A 20368-nucleotide genomic window follows, 5' to 3' on the forward strand; every position below is an offset into this window, starting at 1 on the left:
CCAACTAATTGAACTTATTTAATCACAGACTACATTAGCATTTATAAAAGACCAAAAAATACTCAGGTGTGTTATCTACCATATTCATTTCTGCAAAGGAAAATAGTAAAGAAGTTTCATTAGGAAGCTAAATGTAAAATCAGCTGTGATTTACAAGCTGTAAAAACTGTCAAACATTTCTAATTAAATATGAACCAACAGGAAGCAAAGATAAAGTACACACACTTTGCCCAAAAGAGTTCACTATTTAGTGGGGGAAAGTTGTCACAGCGAGGGAGGTTATAGCATTGCAGTTCAATAACGTGGGCGTTAGCTTCAGGCAGAGCTAGGTTTGACTCTAGGTACCAACATTTACTAACCTTTATTCTTTGGGCTAGTTACCTGTTTCCACAAACTTGTTCTTTTAATCTGTAAAGCAGGTCTGAGAGTAGCAATTACTTCTTAGAGGTTTTTGTTCTTTTTTTTTTTTAGATTTAAATGGGATAAAGTATATGAAGCACTTTTCACAGTGCCTACTGCAAAGTAAATATGTAATAAATACTGGCTTCTGTTATTGTTCCTGCTATGATCATTGTCAGAATCATCTTCATCATCATTTACTACCACTATTACTACTGCTGCTATATTAATATAATTATTCCCACTCTTATTAGTCAGTATATGATGGTAAGTGGCAATATATTAACCTGGAAAGATATATGATCAGATCTATACTTGGGAAAGAAAAAACAACAGAGATGGATTGTTACAGGGCAGAGAGAAGAACCAAAATTAATTCCTGCTGTGATACAGACAAAAGAAATAGAGAGCTTTAAAACAATGGCAATGGGGAGAGGGGGATGTACTATGAAAGCAAAATAGTGAATAACAATTACTTTCCTAATACACCCTTTTAAAAAATTATCTGATTGATTTCCTAGGGTATCTAGAACTCAATGTCATTCTCAACCACAGTCTCATAAAATTTTCCATTTGTCCTGGCCACATGCCCTTTAGTCTTTTATATTATTCTAAGTTTCTTGTTGAGATTATTATAACTACCTCATGTTCAGATTTTTAAGAAACACTCCACAATGGGCTTTTAAAATCTTGTAAGCAACTATTCCCTAGAGCACCTATAGCAGAGAAAAAAATGATATAACACAAATAACATAAACAAATTCTTTATTCTACTACATTTCCCAATTTTCATGATTGGAACTAATCAGACAACTAAAACATTAGGTTCAGCTGAACACCAGCAAAAAGAAAGGACTGTTAAGTGTTGACAAAAAATTTCAAAACAGATCTTGATAGAATAGGGAAAGATTATAAACGACTTTAGATTTCACTATTAAAAAAACTTACATCTTTATTTGTGTCCTTTCCTTGGTCTAAACACATTTTTTTTAAAAAACACCACTTTTTACCAGTCTTTAATTAACTGCCTAGATTGAAGTGTTACTTGCAGCTTGCTCAGACAGATTTATTTACATGGGGTTGAGAAGGGCCAGGGGTGGGAATAGTTCCCAGGAATGGAGATTAGATGTTTAGCAGAAGCAGGAGGGGCTCTGACATACTAACTTTTCCAGAAGACTGAATGCCTTTGATCATGGCCAAGCACACCACAACCCAGGCAGCCAGCAGGCAGATGGTCATCTTCCAGTTTAAGCCACCGCTTTCAGAAATGGAACTGGAAATATTCAGTGCTTCTCTGTACCAATAATAGGTAGTGGCGGAACTTTTTTCACATTCTGGCTCTATAACTGTAGAAAGAAAAGTAACACAATCATTTCAGACTAGAAAGAGTAACGAGGCTATTTTTTCCCCCAGTAAGACTGTAAATCAATTCTTAACATTTCTTAGAAAAGTACTACTATTCTACAGAAGCATTTAAATCCACAATGAAATCTCCTGTGCAAAAATATGAAAAAAAAAATCAACAAACACGAATCCTCTTTGATGCTTATCTTGTTACACACTTCTAAAATAGGAATGTGTGAGGTTTTTATCAGGGGCTTTCCTGATGGTTCAGCGGGTAAAGAATCTGCCTCCAATGCAGGAGACACAGGAGACTGGGGTTCCAATCCTGGGTTAGATCCCCTGGAGGAGGAAATGGCAACCCAACCCCAGTATTCTTGCCTGGAAGATCCCATGGACAGAGGAGCCTGGCAGGCTATACAGTCCAAAGTGTCACAAAGAGTCAGACAAGACTAAGCATCAAAGCACAAGCTTTTATCAAGGTGATTAAAACATATCAGTTTTATAGCACTTTTGCCACCAAAATTATCTGACTTCCTAGGGGCAGAGCCAACAAAAATGCTGGCTGCTTGGCATATGTGACCTTAGAAATGGAGCTAGTCTCAAGCGACCTGTGCTGTAAACATAAAATACAAAGGGGTTTTTGGAGACTTAGTATGAGAAAAACAATGTAAATTATTACATTACTATTTTAAATTAATTTTATGTTAGAATGTTAATATATTGGCTATATTGGATTAAATAAAATATTTCACCTGTCCCTTTTTACTTTTTGTAAATATGGCTACTAGGACATTTTAGACTACATATGTATGTTACATTTGATATTTACCAGACAGTGCTACAGAATTATTCTTTATATTCTAGGATATAAAATTAAAAGTTAAGAAAAACATAGAACAACAGAACCCAGGACATAAAAACAATTTCTTCAATCTAAATTATTCTTTTTCTCCTCTTTTTTATTTTAATTCAAATGTAAGACATCAATAAAGACGAACAAAATAAAATAATGTCTAAGTTTGTAACTGAAGGCTGATAATTTTTTATCCTAACATCTTGGGGCACAATAAAATAACTTATAAACTAACAATAAAATAAAGAGCTAGATAAATGATGCCAAACATCTATCTTTCTAAGTATGTCAAGGAAAGTTTGTTATAACTTTGAAAGATTTTAGAAAAAATATCTTGAAAGCTCCCGGCTTTACTAACTTTATGATCTTTAGATACAAAAACTCTATATTGTAGATATCTTACAAGTGTGTGAAGCATTTTTCACCAAAGGACACTGATCCCAAGGCAGAGGCTGCTGAAAAGATTGAGAAAAATAAAACAGACTCCAGCCAATGATGACATTGTAGTAGAGAGCCACAAAAAAGCATACCTGCAAAATAAAACAGTGTGATTACATTAAAATTCTCCTGCCCCTACCTTTGAAACAATGAGATGAAATGCATCAAAGCCCATTTAATACTTAAAAAAGAAACTTTTTTAATTTTTATTTGAAACACATTAGCTTTTCTAAAATGATGACTCTCATAGGCCTTGAGAAAATCCATTAACAAGATTGTACTACATGCACATTACAGCATATTTTGGGTATTAGTGCAAGCTCCAGTAGTGGTTTTTTTAACACATGATTAAAAAGCTGAGTAGAAATATACACTCCAAGGTTGCATTTAACTTCAGGTTATATAATTACAAACCCTGTAAAAAATTATATGGCATATACCATACCAGGAAACTTACAACACAACTTGCAAATCCAATCCCTCCCAGTTGAGGGCTTATATAATTCCACACACCAATGCTTCCTCGCCGAATTCTCTGACCCACGGAAAGTTCCAGGAAAAAAAGGGGAATACCTATTACCAGAAGTAGTATTAAATATGGCAAAAGATAGGCACCTATAGGGAGAAGAACAAATAAAACAGATTATATTTTCAACGGCCAAAGTAGAGAATACACTAATTCTGATTATCTCATGAAAGATGACATTTAAATTTCCCTAAGTATAATTATAAAAGACTTTAAAGAAAATGAAATTTCATTACTTTAAGCTTTCTGGTATTTGAAACCTGAATTTGACTTCTGATAAAAAATAATCATGAAAAAAAGTAAGGATATCAATGAATAGCTTTAGTTTCATTTTATTGAAAAGGTAAAACAACTTTACTTTTTGTAAAAATAATTGATTCCTTAAAATATTTTCTCAAATAGGTTTCAAAAGCTCCTGGAAGTCTTATTCACAAACTGTTAATGAAGTCATTTATTAAATTTTACTCAAACTCATCTAAATCATGCATTTCAAATCTGATAAATCAAAATGAATGAGATGTTATGATATTAAACTGACTTTTTCCCTAAGTAACAACAGGAAAGAACAAGTGCCTGCTTAGACTGAAAGAGAAGAAAAAAGAAAACGTCTACCACAGACAAATGGCATTTTTTTCTCATATATATGTTATAGAAAAAGTTCACTTCGGGAAATAAGTAATTTTTTGTTTTCCAAAATTCTGCTAAGGGGTAGGTAACACTAATTTTTTTAAAAAGATAATTAATAGCTACTATAAAATATATGTGCCATTTTTCATAGTAAAGTTTTCATACTTAAATATATATACGTATTATTTTACAGCTAAATCTCAACTTAAGATACATGCCCAGTGACTTAAAAATGTACTAAATCGATTGACAATGTTAATATTAGACTCTATGACTGATAAAGTCAAATATGAAACCTGTACTCATTTCTAAGTGAAGGTATGTATTCAAATTATTCATTAGATAACCTTTAAATTGGACTTGCTACATTCAAATTTCATATCTGGAGTTTTTTCCAACCAGATACTACCACGTGGGGACTAATGCCCTTTATAAACAGGAGGCCATTCATTATATTTCTCTCATTAAAATGAAAATGTTTGATGGTATTGAATAGATTTTGGAAGCTGTTCAAATTGTTCTGGTACCTTTTCTGTTGAAGAAGTAAATATTAATGATTTTTTTCAAGTCATTTATCTCAGGGTCTATACAAATCTTAAATAATTTCCATGTATAAGAATTTCCTTTAATACAGTGGTCGGTAGAAAATCTCTACTCTCTTACAGCTGATTTTCAGACTTTGAGACATGAGTTGATTCTACAGAGGAGTATGTAATGTAAAGCATCGATGCATGAAATTATAAAACAGAATTATCAAAATTCAAACACTAAGATGACTAGTAGGATTCAAGCACTAATGACCTGAGAATGTTTCTTGAAGGACTGAAAACGCACTTTCACACCTGCATGAAATCCTGGGGTGTGAATAGGTTTATGTGTGTGTGATCGACTAGGAGAAAAAAAGAGAATGAACAAAGACTGGACTCATTGGGAACATTTTCTCAGTTATGTGGACATGACATGGGATTAGATACCTAGCCATTTCTTCTGACTCAAACACTCTACAGTCCCGGAAATACAAATAGTCCTAGTTAAAACACAACTGAGCATTTACTATTTGCCGGGCATACTTCTATCCATGTTGTATGTAGTCACTCATTTATTCCTTACAAGAATCCAGTGTGGTAAGCACAATTATTATCCTCATTTAACAAGGGTGGAAATGAAGCCAGAAATACTAAGTTAACTTGTGAAAGGTCACCTGTATAGTGAGGGAAAGAGCCAGGCTTCCTAGTCAGATTGGCTTCAAAACCTGAGCTGGTAGTTTCTACACTATAACACTTACTAAACTTAATCAGGGCTACCCTGGTCACTCAGATGGTAAAGAATCTGCCTGCAATGTGGGAGACCTGGGTCCGATCCCTGGGTCGGGAAGATCCTCTGGAGAAGGGAATGGCAACCCACTCCAGTATTCTTGCCTGGCAAATCCCATGGACAGAGAAGCCTGGCAGGCTACAGTCCACTGGGCAGCAAAGAGTCAGACATGACTGAGCAAATAACATTTTCCCTTTCACTCTCAAGCTTAATCATTGTGCTTTAAGTAATATCTTCAGACAAATCAACTTATATTGGTCTATTACTTTTTATTCTATTATTCATAAAGTACCTCAAATGATGAATAAGATTTATGCAAGTTGAGACTGGTTAACTAGTCAAATACCTAGATGCTCAAAGCTACACTGCATGCTTAGTACCCTTCTGAACTCCAACAGCCATCTCAAAATGATGAAGTCCATTCGTGTTTTATAATATCACTCTCTAGCACATGTAATTAGAAGAGAGGGGACAATTCTTGGAAAGGCATCTTGATTTTCTTTACATATAAAAGTAAGGAGCAAGAGCCATTTTTGCTAACTGATAACCAACTCCTTTAGAGTTTTCCACCAAGACTACTACTATATTAAGCAGCAAACAACCTGAGTTTTCAGCCAAAATAGCCTCTTCCTTAATAGTATGGTCAATAAAGTGCCTAAGGCAAAAGGTCTGAAAATCAGAATTCATCTTCTGCCCATCTTGCAAATGGGATAATTTGTTGTGAAATATAAAGCACATTTGATTTGGTAAATAATTCATCTGTGATGTTAAAGACTAGCTAAGGAGCTTGCAGGTTCAGTGGAGTGATGGGTAGTGGACCACCAACTCCATGTATTGATTCTTACCTCTCAGGCAGATTTATCACACAGGCTGTGTGTCCTAGGCTAGTGCTAGGCTAAGTCACTTCAGTCATGTCCTACTCTTAGCAACCCCATGGACTATAACCCACCAGACTCCTGTCCATGCGATTCTCCAAGCAAGAATACTGGAGTAGGTTACCATTTCCTTCTCCAGGGATCTTCCCAAGCCTGGGATTGAACCCACATCTCTTAATGTCTCCTGCATTGGCAGGCAGGTTCTTTACCACTAGCACCATCTGGGAAGCCCATCACACAGGCTGCTGCTAAGTCACTTCAGTCGTGTCCGACTCTGTGTGACCCCACAGACATCAGCCCTCCAAGCTCCCCCGTCCCTGGGATTCTCCAGGCAAGAACACTGGAGTGGGTTGCCATTTCCTTCTCCAATGCATGAAAGTGAAAAGTGAAGGTGAAGTCGCTCAGTCCATCACACATGCTACTTTCCCCCAAACCTGTTGGTCTTCCCCTGGTTGAATTAACTAAGCAAGACATTAAATGTATTTTGTCACCTGACACCTTAGCTTTTTATTTTAGTGACTAAAAGAAACCATTTCACATGTGAATGGTTTTATTACTTCAACTGATTTACAGGTTGGTAATTAAATCAAAATAAAATAAAACCATGTTTTTGTCCTGTCACCAAACCTATCACAAACTGGAATCAAATACCAAAATAGTAATTCTTTCCTTTATGTGCTGAAATGCCACATACAGAACATTTAATATTTAAACACACTTGTTTTAATAGGTTCCATATATGTGTATAATAAAGATACTAAAGGTAAAGAAAGTAAAGCAAATATTAAAGTTATTTTAATTTAATAAGCCTAATGTTAGGTAAAGTTTAGTTTAATCGGGTGTACTATTGAGCCTGTATCCTATAGGAACTATCTATTCTTTTGTATATGTTTTTATTTTCTTGATTTTAAGACAATTTCCACTAAATAACCCTTGCAATTATAGGCACAAATACAAATAGCTAAATATGCTGATGGGGATAATGTGTTTGAAATTAAAAATGCTAATTTCTTTACAGCATCTTAACAGTGCTGATATCTAAGGATGAAGACTATCCGGTATTATATTAATTATCTGGTTAAATTCCTTCTACTGGGATCTACAAAGTTCTGGTTGGCAACTGAAGACTATAATCATTCTAAATTATATGTAACTTTGTTTCACTGAAGAATGAAACAACTCAAAATTCAGAGTTAACACACTGTGGATAGAACATTCTCTCTCTTGTTCACCAATATATTTTTTTATCAGAAACTTAAGCATTTTCTCCAGAGTGAATAACTGACAGGAACAAGGAATGGAACATTGGTTAGAAAAGGCAGTAGTTTAGAGTTGTTAACAGGAGCCACAGAAAGAAGTTGAGACCATGATCTTAAGCAATCCTTGTGTGTTCATAGCAAGTCATCGGCTCCTATGGAAACCTAATCTGAAAACAGAGCTCAACTCACTTTCAACAAAGGCGTCTCCCTGGTTTTACAATGGAATTCACAGTTTCTAAAATACTGAGACTGCAGCAACAATGATTGCTGTTTGACATAATCAACTGCAATTTACTCAGCAATGTATCACTCAAAAAAAAAAAAAAGTGCAGAAAATAGAAACTTACCGCCCCCGTTCTTCTGACAGAGATATGGGAACCGCCACACGTTCCCTAACCCTACAGAAAACCCAACCTGGGCCAGGATGTATTGGAGCTTGCTGTTCCAAGCTGGTCTTTCATCTTTGACTTCAGACCTTTCTTCAACATCTGTGTCTTTCTCTTCTTGGACATCAACAATTAGTTCACTCTTCTTAAAAGCATCATCAGCTGAGTCTTCATTGGAAAGAAGGTCTTTGACAGACTCAATAACCTCATCATCTAATTCTCTTTTTACCACCTTGCTATTCTTCGGCATTGGAAAGTGTGGGTAGTAGTAGTTTTGTTTTGTTTTGTTTTTAACTTTCCTTTTGGCAAACTTCTTAATTCTTTTTAAAAATGTGTTAGTTTATACAAATAAAAGATGGAGGAGGATATCAAAGAAATCCTTGATTCAAGGTGATAAAGTCTTATGGATCCTGGATCTGTTTGTTCAATATTCTGTAGGTATCTGTAAAATTTTAAGTTGAAAAACAATAATATTTAATGAGGAAAAATATTTAAAATACCAAAGACTCTGTCTTCTTAATTTTTGTGATGCAAACTCTTTCTGCATAGTATAAAATATATGCTTGTCCTTGACCTTTCAGAGCTTAATATTCACAGAAGTATAAGAATTGTAAAGTACGCAAGAGCTTCACACACATTTTCTTTTAGCTAACTTCTTCCTCCTTGCAAAAATCTACTTCAGGCTCAGATATACCCCATTGCATAACGTATACTCAGTTCATTTGTAAGTAGAATTTTGAAACCTTAATTCTTCCTTCTTCCCTCTCTGACTAAAGTACATTCTAATTTTATCACTTATAAAATTACATAAACAATTGCATGCCATCCCTGTAAATTTGTCTTATATAGAATTTCTTCTGTTAGCATATTCATCTACTCATTCATTTGCTATTAAGGGAAAAGTCGTTAAGGGATATACTGCAGGAAGGGAAATTTCTCCTTTCCTCTCTTACACCCTTTGGTAGCGAATACATTTGTTTCCTATGTTTGTGAGCCTATTTCTGTTTTGTATTCATTTGTGTTATTTTTCAGATTCCACATGTAAGTGACATCATTTGGTATTTGTCTTTGTCTTATTTCGCTAAGCATAGTATTCTCTAGGTCCATCCATCTTGCTACAAATGGCACTATTTCATTCTTTTTTAATGGATGAGTAATATTCCAGTGTGTGTGCATGTATACGCCACATCCTCATAAGCCAACTGCCTGCTGATGGGCACTTGGACTGCCTCCATGTCCTGGCTATTGTAGACAGTACTGCATTGAACAGTGGGGTTTATGCATCCTTTTGAAGTAGTTTTCCATTTTTCCAAATATATACCTACAAGTGGAATTGCTGGATCATATGGTAGTTCTCTGTTTTAGTTTTTTAAAGGAATGTTTTCCATAATGGCTATACCAATTTACATTCCCACCAACAGTGTATAGAGGTTCCCATTTTTCCACACTCTCTCCAGAACTTATTTATAGACTTTTTTATGATAGCCATTCTGACCAGTGTGAAATTAGCTGTTTTCAAAAGTAACTAAATGTATGAGAGCTTCTCCTCAAAACTAGATCAGGAAGCTTGAAAAATGATATCCAAAAGAATTCTGCCATTCACTGCTAGAAAAAGAATGGAATTCTTTAATGGAACTGCTGTTAGATTTACATTTAAAAAGTCAGAGAAACCCTCTGTCATACTTTATCTTATAACCTTAATAAAAACACTACTGGGTAACCAATGGGAAAAAAAATTCTTCAACTTGATCATCTATTTGTCATTTTAAGATTTGGACAGCGTTTCATTGATTACGAAATTAAAATGTGTACCCCAAGGAAAAACACTAATTTAGGATTTGGTGAAGGTTAAAAGAAAGACAGTGAAGAAAATTCTTGAAGAAGAAGCATTCCCAAAATAGTCTCAATAATAGAAACATCTCTAGAATAAGTGAAAAACTTCTAAAGGTAACTATTTTAAAGAAGCCAACAAGGTTTGAATAAGGAAGTAGTTTCATGAAGTTAGGGAGTATGTCTGTTTAATTTGCATTATTTACCCCTAAAGCTCAGTAAGTATTAGTTCAATAAATGAAAACATACAATCATTGAAAAGCTGAAAAAAGCTGTTTCCCAATAATTTTTGCTGGAAGAAAACGACCTGACATATAAGAAAGTGTGATTTGTGAGACATAAATTATCTAATGGTCTACATTTTTTGGATCATCTAATGATAAACTATTGGCATAATAACTTTACTGATATAAGGATAAGGGCATTTGTTTTAATTTGACAAGTTTGGAGTTGTGTCCTAGCCTTTTTACTTAGTTGCATAACTTCTCGAAGTTATATGACTCAACTTAGTTTCCTCAATAAACATTTATCTACTATTCCTTTTGCTTTTTTCTATAAAATAGAAAGAAATGTATTGTAGTTTAAAGTACTATTACACTAAAACTCTTCTTCATAAAGAAAAAAATTAAAAAACAGTGTTACTCATGAGTGTCCCCCAAATTAGCTATCTCAGAATTGTATTTCTTCTGTATATTTCTCATCTTTGCAGGAAAAAAAAAAGAAAAATAACGTATTTAGACACTATTGCATGTTTTTTACATATCCAACAGATAATCATACCAGCTTACATAGTATATCTTTTGGCAAAGTTTAATTTGAAAATTCCTATACAACAACCCAAAGTTCTTATTTTCTATGAAAAAAATCAATGTCTAACAGAAACAAAATTTAAATGCAATTTTATATTTTAAATTCCTAAAATATACTTAATTACATATACAGATTTATAATGCAATAATCGTAGGCAAACTTTATAAAATTTAAAACTTAAAAAGGAATATTATATATCTATTTGCATGCATTTACAGTTCCTTTTCTATTATAAGCAAAAACAAAAGTGATAGTACATTAAAAATGTCACAAGTAAAATAATTTATACTCTCTTTTCTCACTGCTTCTTACCCACCTCCTCCTCTTAGGGATTGCTGCAGGATAATATGGGATGGGGATCACTATAGGATAATATAGGGTGGGGCTGCAGTTAACATTGAAACTTCCACAATAACAAGTGAGTTGTTTGGGGGGAAAAATATCTCTTCTTCAATAGGCCATAATCTCTCCTTGGAGAATGACTTTATCTTACCAATCTCACATTCTCAGTGTTTAACTCTGTCAACTATATGAACTGAAAGTATGGTGAATTACATTATATAATAACTACAAGTATTTTGCATTATTACACAATTGGTTTCGTTTTTCTTTTATTTCTGGTTTTTGTTTTTTTTTTCTTTTTTCCCCAAGGTCCTATATTTACTGAGTCAGAGGCATTCCTTTCTTATATAGAGACTGCATATAGCCAAAAAATACAGAGTTTCTGAGTGGAGTTATAAAAACTTAGTATATGAGACAACAATTTGTAAGTCAAATAAATTTCAAAATTTTAAGACCCAACTTTTTTGAAAGAGAAAATTTTTATGGATGCCAAAAGCTTGCCTGAAGAACTTAGTCCATAAAAGTATGGCACAGATGAAGACTTGAAAATATAACTGACTATCTCCAAAAGTGTATTACTGTTGCTTCAAAACTGGAATACCCAGGAAGGACATGAAGCAGTGAGTGATAAAGTACTGGTATTCTACAGGTCATGTGAGCAGTAGGATAATCAGAATCAAGTAACTGCACAGTCTCTACCAAGTTAGCATCATCCACTCATGTCAGACTCAACTGGGCAGCAAGCTGTCATGACTGTTCTCTGTCTGCACCAAGGAGCTGCATTAGCTGTCATCATTACCTGGGAAAAGCCTCCCATCCACAATGGAGCAACAGATAGTCAAGAGCTGGGTCAGAAATACTGCCTGTGGGTCCAATACAGCCCACTGTCTGATTTCATAAAGAGAACTGTATTGGCACAGAGTCATGCCCACAAATGTACATATCTCCTATGGCTAATTTTGTGCTACAAGAGCTGAATCACTTTGAATGCACTGCAAAGCTTGAAATATTTACTATAGAAAAAATTTAACAACCAACCACTGTGTACACTCAGTCGTGTCCGATGCTTTGCAGCCCCATGGACTGTAGCCCACCAGGCTCCTCTGTCCATGGAAATTTCCAGGCAATATTACTGGAGGGGGTTCCCATGTCCTCCTCCAGGGGATCTTCCCAACCCAGGGATGGAACCCAAGTCCCTGGCATTTCCCGCATTGGCTCTTTACCACTAGTGCCACCTGGGAAGCCTGACAACCACTCTTCCAGAGATTAAATCTGAACTGAAGGTGCAGAGTGCTCCAAGTCACACCATATATGCTCCATTTTCATGACACTAAGCTTTTTATCACATAGTATGACAAGACAGAAATCTCCCTATTCAAAGGTAGGATTGTTTACTAAGTAATTATGAAATCAGTTGCTAAGAATGAATGAGTTTTACAGAGAAACAGGGTGATGTAGTTGACGGTACAGGGGTAATAGTTGAGAAGGAAACAAAAGCAAAACATAAATGTAGTATATCAGGAAACAAAATTAATGAAACACAAAATAAAGATGAAATAACAGACGCTTAGATAATAATAATTTCAAAAAGTAATGCAGAAGTGTCAACACTGAGATAGTAGTGAGATAAAAACTCCTAGGGATTTCAAGCAGAAGTAAAAAGGAGAAATAAAAGACTTCTCAGGATATTCAGTCACTTCTATAAAAGTGAAGAGAAGAAAGTACTTGATCTCCAGTTTTCATACTCAAGTATTTTATCTTTTAATTATTAATGTCACAGGCATATTGTCCAATCCATGAGAGATCTGATGAGCCCTACTGGGAGGGAGAGGAACAGGCTACATGATCGTGAAACTTAGCCAATCAGGAAAGAGACCCATGTTAAACAATAGGAGTAAACATTAATTTAAACAAGGAAATAAGGCTCAAACATAGGAATTATGTTTGGAGAAAAATATACATATGTATATATGTAGGGAGAATATGTAGGGAGAAAAATATAAACATAATAAAAATTAATATGCAAAATTAATATAACAAAATCAGGAATTTAAATGGGAGAAAGAAAGAAAGGTATGGAAACGTCTTCATCTTTCATGGCAGAAAGCAAGTTAGGATACTGTCTAAATATGAGGGACTTCACTGGTAGTCCAGTGGTTAAGACTCTGCACTTCCAATGCAGGGGACACTGGTTCCATCCCTGGCTGGGAAACTAAGATCCCATATACTGTGTGGCATGGCCAGAAAAAAAGAAAATGTAAATATGAAACTCATGGTCCAAAACTGGATAATGACTGCACCTCTTCATGTTTCATATAATCCTTCTTATTTACTACTTTTAATGGGATCTTGTAGGAATTAATTTTTACTGGTATGAAAAGACATGTATTGGTGCCAAACATTAACATCTAGGATATAGAAATAGACTGAGTTTAAATCCAAACTCTATCACTAACAGTTTTATGACCTTGGCCGAAATGCTGAGTTAGCTAATAATAAAGAGCTTGGATAAACGCCAACACATTGAGAGTACTCAGTATATGTTTTCTTTTATTACTATGATAATAGTCCCTCTTATATTTGTATTATATTACAAGTTTATTCTATTAAGGCTAATGTGAGTTCAAAGCAAATGCAACATGTTTCGGGTATTTTTACACCACTTTAAAAAGAAAAAAAAACAGTCTTCTCTCTCTGCATAGTTCAGTTCAGTTCAGTCACTCAGTCGTGTCTGACTCTTTGCGACCCCATGAATCGCAGCACACCAGGCCTCTCTGTCCGTCACCAACTCCCGGAGTCTACTCAAACTCATGCCTATCGAGTCAGTGATGCCATCCAGCCATTTCATCCTCTGTCATCCCCTTCTCCTCCTGCCCTCAATCTTTCCCAACATCAGGGTCTTTTCCAATGAGTCAACTCTTCACATGAGGTGGCCAAAGTACTGGAGTTTCAGCTTCAGCATCAGTCCTTCCAATGAACACCCAGGACTGATCTTTAGGATGGACTGGTTGGATCTCCTTGCAGTCCAAGGGATGCTCAAGAGTCTTCTCCAACACCACAGTTCAAAAGCATCAATTTTTCGGCGATCAGTTTTCTTCACAGTCCAACTCTCACATCCACACATGACCACTGGAAAAACCATAGCCTTGACCAGATGGACCTTTGTTGGCAAAGTAATGTCTCTGCTTTTTAATATGCTATCTAGGTTGGTCATAACTTTCCTTCCAAGGAGTAAGTGTCTTTTAATTTCATGGCTGCAGTCACCATCCACAGTGATTTTGGAGCCCCCAAAAATGAAGTCTGACACTGTTTCCACTGTTTCCCCAACTATTTCCCATGAGGTGATGGGACCAGATGCCATGATCTTAGCATAGTAAATTACCTCAAAATTTAATAGCTTAACAAACAAAAACTGTATTTGCTCATGATTTTGTGGGTTAGCAATTTACTCTAGGCTTAGATGATCGGTTGCTTTGCTTCACTTGACTTGGGTCACTTCCGCACTGTAGTCACCTCTCAACTCAAGTGGAGGAGGATGGTCTAAGCGGGTGGAAATCACATTCTGGCAGGAGGCAGGAGGTAGCCTAGAAGTCCAGCTCCCTGGCGGCTCAGATGGTAAAGAATCTGCCTGCAATGTGGGACCTGGGTTCGATCCCTGGGTTGGGAAGATCCCCTGAGAAGGGCATGGCAACCCACTCCAGCATTCTTGCCTGGAGAATCCCCATAGACAGAGGAGCCTGGCGGGCTGCAGTCCATGGGCTCACAAAGGGTCAGTCATGACTGAGCCATTCAGCACAGCCTATAAGTCAAAGCACTTTGATCCTCCTACACACAGTCTCTCCAATGTGTGGAGCTTCAACCTGCTCCCATGACAAGCTCAGAGTTCCAACTCTAGCCAAAAGGGGTAAGCTCAACACGCAAGCACTAAAGCCCGTTTGAGTCATAACTGCTGAGGTCTCACTGCCCAAAGCAAGGTACACAGCCAAGTCTGGATGACTTGAGAGTAAATAAACTCCGAGTTTTGGTGAAAGGAGCAATAAAGTGAATTCGCTAAAGTAGGTATGAGTATAGGAAAGACAGAAGTACTGCTGTTACTTGGAAAATAATCTGCATTTATCCACTTAGATTTCCCTTCCCTGGATTTTGAATCTCAAGGACAGGAACAAAGAGATCAAAAAGTTGGCATCTCACTTAACTCCAAAGGCACTATGCCCAGGCTGTCACTGCTACAGTGGTCATGGATCCTGCTTCCTGGTTTTCAGAACCATTTTCATTCTTGCCCTTCCCCTTCTTATTGCCAAGCACCCCATTGTTTCTTTGAGCCCCTGTGACCCTGTTAATGTTTCTTTTTTTCTTTCTTAGCCAGCATCAATTTCTGCAGCTTGCAAACAAAAAATCTCACTAGACACTATTATAAATCACCTATTATAAATGTATTATAAATGTAAATAATATACCTATTAAAATAATACACCCATTATAAATGTAACAGGCATGTTATTACCATTTATCTATTCTATGTAAAGACTTATACATTAAAATGTTTGAAATGTTACAGTATTTAATTTGGACTTATCTTTACATTTTTCTCATTCTCCTGTTTCTGTATTGTTTAATATCTTCATGTGTAACTTTTCAGGAAAAAACAATCCATTTTAAATACTCAAAACGAGATTCAAAACCTTTTAAAATCAACATAATAAATATTTGTCTTTCTCAACTCTAACCATTTTTAATATGTTTTCCCTTTTTTAAGATTGTTTCATTGCCCATCCATACAAATTCTGAAATCAGCTTGTCAATTTCTAGCTCAAGAAACAGTCTGCTGGAATTTTGAATGGGTTTACATTGACTGAGTCTGTAGATCCATTTGGGGAACAGTGACATCTCAGAAAAATTGAGTTTTCCAGTTTATGAATGTAGTATATCATTGCATTTATTTGTATCTGCTTTAATTTCTATCCAGAAAAAAAATATGATTTTTTTAATACAAGGTTTCTATTCCGCTGCTGCTGCTGCTGCCAAGTCACTTCAGTCGTGCCTGACTCTGCAACCCTATGGACTGTAGCCCACCAGGCTCCTCTGTCCATGGGACTGTCTAGGCAAGAATACTGGAGTGGGTTGCCATGCCCTCCTGCAGGGGATCTTCCCACCCAGGGAGAGAACCCACGTTTCCTGCAGCTCCTGCATTGCAGGCAAATTCTTTGCTGCTGAGTCACCAGGGAAGCCCTTTCTTTCCTGCAATAATGCTAATCAAGTTGTTATTTTTTAAAGATCATTTAGGATTTTCATATACAAGTAATTGGTAAATAAAGATAGTTTTTCTCTCATTGCTTATCTTAATTACTTTGTCTTGACTTATTTTCTGGCTAGGACATCTATCACAATTTTGAACAGAAGTGTTAAGAGCAGACTTCTTCATCTATGCCCTGATGTTAGTGGGGAAGTACTCAATATTTTACTGTTAGGTACACTGTTAGTGATGGATTTTTTTTTTCTATTGGATCCTTTTACCTGTTTAGAAGTTTCTTTTATTCATAGTTCAGTGACTTTTTTTTGAATCATGCATAACTGGTGACTTTTGTTATATAATTTCCTGCTTAAGAAATTAAGATAATCATACAACTTCTTAATCTGTTCATGTAAAGTATTATATTTATTGATTTAATATCTTTCATTATGGGATAAACCACACTTGGTCTGTATTTATTACCTTTTTTTAATATATTATTGAATTAAATTGCTAATATTTTGGTAAGGATATTTTTCAACTATATTCACGGGAAAGTGGATCTGTAAAAATTTTTTTTCTTATGCAATATATTTTCCTTCTCTGGTTTTTGTGGACCCCTAAATAAGAGTTTTGAAATAAAGTTTTTATTTTCTGAGAGAATATATGTAGGATTAGTTTTACTTCTTCCTAAAATGTTTGCAGCACTCACCAATAAAACCATCTAGGCCTGGAGTTTTCTTTTTTGCAATATTTTAAATCAAAAATTCAATTTATTTTTATTGATATACAGCTACTTAGCTTTTCTTTTTTTTTCTTTTTTCACTCTTTTAATTTCAGTTAGTTGTGTTTTTTCAAAGAATCTATATCATCTAAATTGTCAAATTTATTGGCGGCAGAGTGATTCAAAATATTCCCTAGAACTATTTAATGTCTATAGGATTTGTAGTCATATCATTTGCATCCCTGTTATCAGTAATAAGTATTTTCTCTGCCCTTGTCTTTATTAGTCTTGCTAAAAATTTCACTGTAGAATTAACTCAAAATAGATATAATTCACTATACAATCAACACAATTCTTGCTTCACCTTTTAAGAGTTTTTAACTACTGTTGCTACAGAATCTTTTGAAATTATGGTAGACACTAATTAATATTTCCAGTGAAAATATGCAAAATCCTAAAGTAGCAGGAAGGCACTTGCATCTGAGATATGCATTAAACAAAAAGATGACCAAAAAAATCACAGAACCAATCAAAAGGAGGAGAATATTTTTACAAGTGAAATACAAAGTAACAACTTAAACTTGTTAATACATGTTTTACCCCAAAAGCTATAACATATCTATCAGAATGGCATAAATAAATAAATACATGATGACACCAACAATTGGTGAGGATGTAAAGAAACTAGATCAATCATATGTTGCTAATAGAAATGTAAAATAGTATAGCTACTCTAAAAAATAGTTGCCAGTTTCTTTCTTTTTTTTTTTTTTTTGCCAGTTTCTTTTAGCACTAATAATAGCATTACCAGGATGACTACCATTTTGTATTCTTAGGCGTATATCTCAGAGAAATAAAAATTTATTTTCAAGCAGAAACTTATACATAAATGTTCATAAAAATCTTTACTCATAGTGGCCCCAAACTGAAAACTACCCCAGTTTCCTTCAATAGATGAGTGGTTAAATAAACCAGAGTACATCCACATCATGAAATATCAGCCATAAAAAGGATAGAACTATTGATACATGCAAAACCCTGGATGAACTTCCAGCAAATGATACTTAATGAGGGGGGTGGTGAAAGTATTATTCTCTTAGTCATGTCCAACTCTTTGCAACCCCATGGACTGTAGCCTGCCAGGCTCCTCTGTCCATGGAATTCTCCAGGCAAGAGTCCTGGAGTGGGTAAAATGGTGCAGGAAGCCAATTTGAAAATGACGCATATTTCATGATTCAATTTATAAAGCATTTGTAAAATTACATAATGACAGAGATGAACCACAGTGGTTCCCAGGTATGGAAGGACAGGTGGGTGTGCTATAAATGAGTAGCACAAGGGAATCTTGTAAGATGGTACCATTTAGTGTGTTCATTGTGATAAAGGTTACATGAGGATATACATGTGATAAAATTGCAAAGAACTACACATACATACACACACATATAGGAAAAAAATTATTGTGTAATCTGGAAAAGCTTTGTGAATAATACAGTATCAATATGCTGTTTTGATAGTCTACTCTACTTTTATATAAGATTATCAAGTGGGGAGGCCAGGAGGATACACAGGACTTCCCTTCGCACCTTCCTGTGAGCCTACAATTATTTCAGAGTTAATTGTAAAGTAATTTCTAGAAACTGAAATGTATTTCTGTTGACTTCCGTGAACCAAGCACAGATCGTGTATCTTACGTAACTCTTTCAAAAAGTCTTCTAAACATTTTAAAAACATACAAAAGTCTTTTGAACATGTAAACTTTTATTAATATATTCAGGACACCTCAGATTTAGACACTGTATTCATTTCCTGAGGCTTCTGTAACAAATTCAAAATTTCGTGGCTTGAAACAACAGAAATCTAATTTTTCAAAGCTCTGGAAGCCAGAGATTCAAAATCAGCTTCAGTGAACCAAAATCAAGGTGTGGGCACGTCTGCTCCCTCAGGAGGCTCTGGGGGAAATCTCTGCCTGGCCTCTTCTAACTTCTGGGGCTGCCCGTGGTCCTTCACTCACTGCCACACCACTCCAATCCAAACCTTCATATTCACAGAGTCTCCTCCTCTTCTTTTCGTGTCTAATCTCCTTCTGCTTCTTTCATATAAGGACATTTGTAATGGCAAGGCATGAGGGCCCATCTAGAGATTTGGGGATAATCTTTTGATCTGAAGATGATTTCTGCAATGACTCTTTTTCCAGTTATGGTAACATTCACAAGTGCCAGGAATTAAGAGGTAGACATACTTTTAGGAGTTATTAGCAGCCTATTATTGGAGAAGGAAGATGGCACCCCACTCCAGTCCTCTTGCCTGGAAAATCCCATGGATGGAGGAGTCTGGTGGGCTGCAGTCCATGGGGTCGTGAAGAGTTGGACACGACTGAGCGACTTCATTTTCACTTTTCAATTTCATGCATTGCAGAAGGAAATGGCAACCCACTCCAGCGTTCTTGCCTGAAGAATCCCAGGGACGGGGGAGCCTAGTGAGCTGCCGTCTATGGGGTTGCACAGAGTCAGACACCTATTAGCAGCAGCAGCAGCAGCAGCAGCAGTAGCCTATTATAGGCATATACCAGTCAACCCTAACTGGAGAAGGAAATGGCAACCCACTCCAGTGTTCTTGCCTGGAGAATCCCAGGGACAGCAGAGCCTGGCGGGCTACAGTCCATAGGATCGTAAAAAGTTGGACATGACTGGACTACGTTCATACAGTCAATCCTAAAGGAAATCAACCCTGAATATTCACTGGAAGGACTGATGCTGAAGCTGAAGCTCCAATAATTTGACCACCTGATGCAAAGAGTTGACTCACTGGAAGACCCTAATGCTGGGAAAGATTGAAGGCAATGGGAGAAAGGGGCAGGAGAGGATGAGATTTTTAAATAGCATCACTGACTCAATGGACATGAATCTGAACAAACTCTGGGAAATAGTGAAGGACAGGGGAAATTGGCATGCTGTAAAGAGGGGTTGCAACGAGTCGGACATGACTTAGCAATTGAACATAAACAATAGGCATATATTATTGTACTACATTTATTTACATATTTGTATTTTTGTGCTTTATGGAAAAAATGAATGTGAAAGCATTTAACATATTTTATTGTCATCATCCTAGAATGTCAAGTATGATCTTAGCTATTTCCTATAGTAGAAAACAAAAACAAACATTAACAATTCCTCCCAATGCAGTATTACCCCTGTTACTCATTTTGTTAAAAGATGGAGTCTATTTCCTTCTTTTAATTCTGGGCTGGGCTTAAACTTTGACCATTAGAATGCGGAAGTGACCCTATACAAGTTACAAAGGTAGGCCTAAAGAAATCTGGCAATTTCTGCTTTGACTTCTTGGAAGCCAGGCTCAATACTAAAAAGTCCATCTGCCCTGTTAGAAATCCCACATGGAGAGAGAGAG

General features: G+C 35.9%; 1 protein-coding gene across 3 annotated transcripts in view; it reads right to left on the bottom strand.

Annotated features, from left to right (window-relative positions):
- SLC6A15 (solute carrier family 6 member 15) overlaps positions 1-20368 on the bottom strand; it is a 52792-nt gene that overhangs the window by 22114 nt on the left and 10310 nt on the right. For all 3 annotated transcript variants that reach the window (XM_020883316.2, XM_020883317.2, XM_020883318.2), the window contains 4 exons: positions 7983-8463; positions 3492-3649; positions 3000-3126; positions 1564-1745 (listed from right to left, as the gene is read on the bottom strand). In XM_020883316.2, coding sequence (XP_020738975.1) covers positions 1564-1745; positions 3000-3126; positions 3492-3649; positions 7983-8271 — 756 coding nt within the window. In that variant the 5' untranslated portion in view covers positions 8272-8463. The remainder of the gene's footprint in view (positions 1-1563; positions 1746-2999; positions 3127-3491; positions 3650-7982; positions 8464-20368) is intronic.

This window comes from Odocoileus virginianus, chromosome 24 (genome assembly GCF_023699985.2).
Source record: "Odocoileus virginianus isolate 20LAN1187 ecotype Illinois chromosome 24, Ovbor_1.2, whole genome shotgun sequence".
Taxonomy (NCBI): domain Eukaryota; kingdom Metazoa; phylum Chordata; class Mammalia; order Artiodactyla; family Cervidae; genus Odocoileus; species Odocoileus virginianus.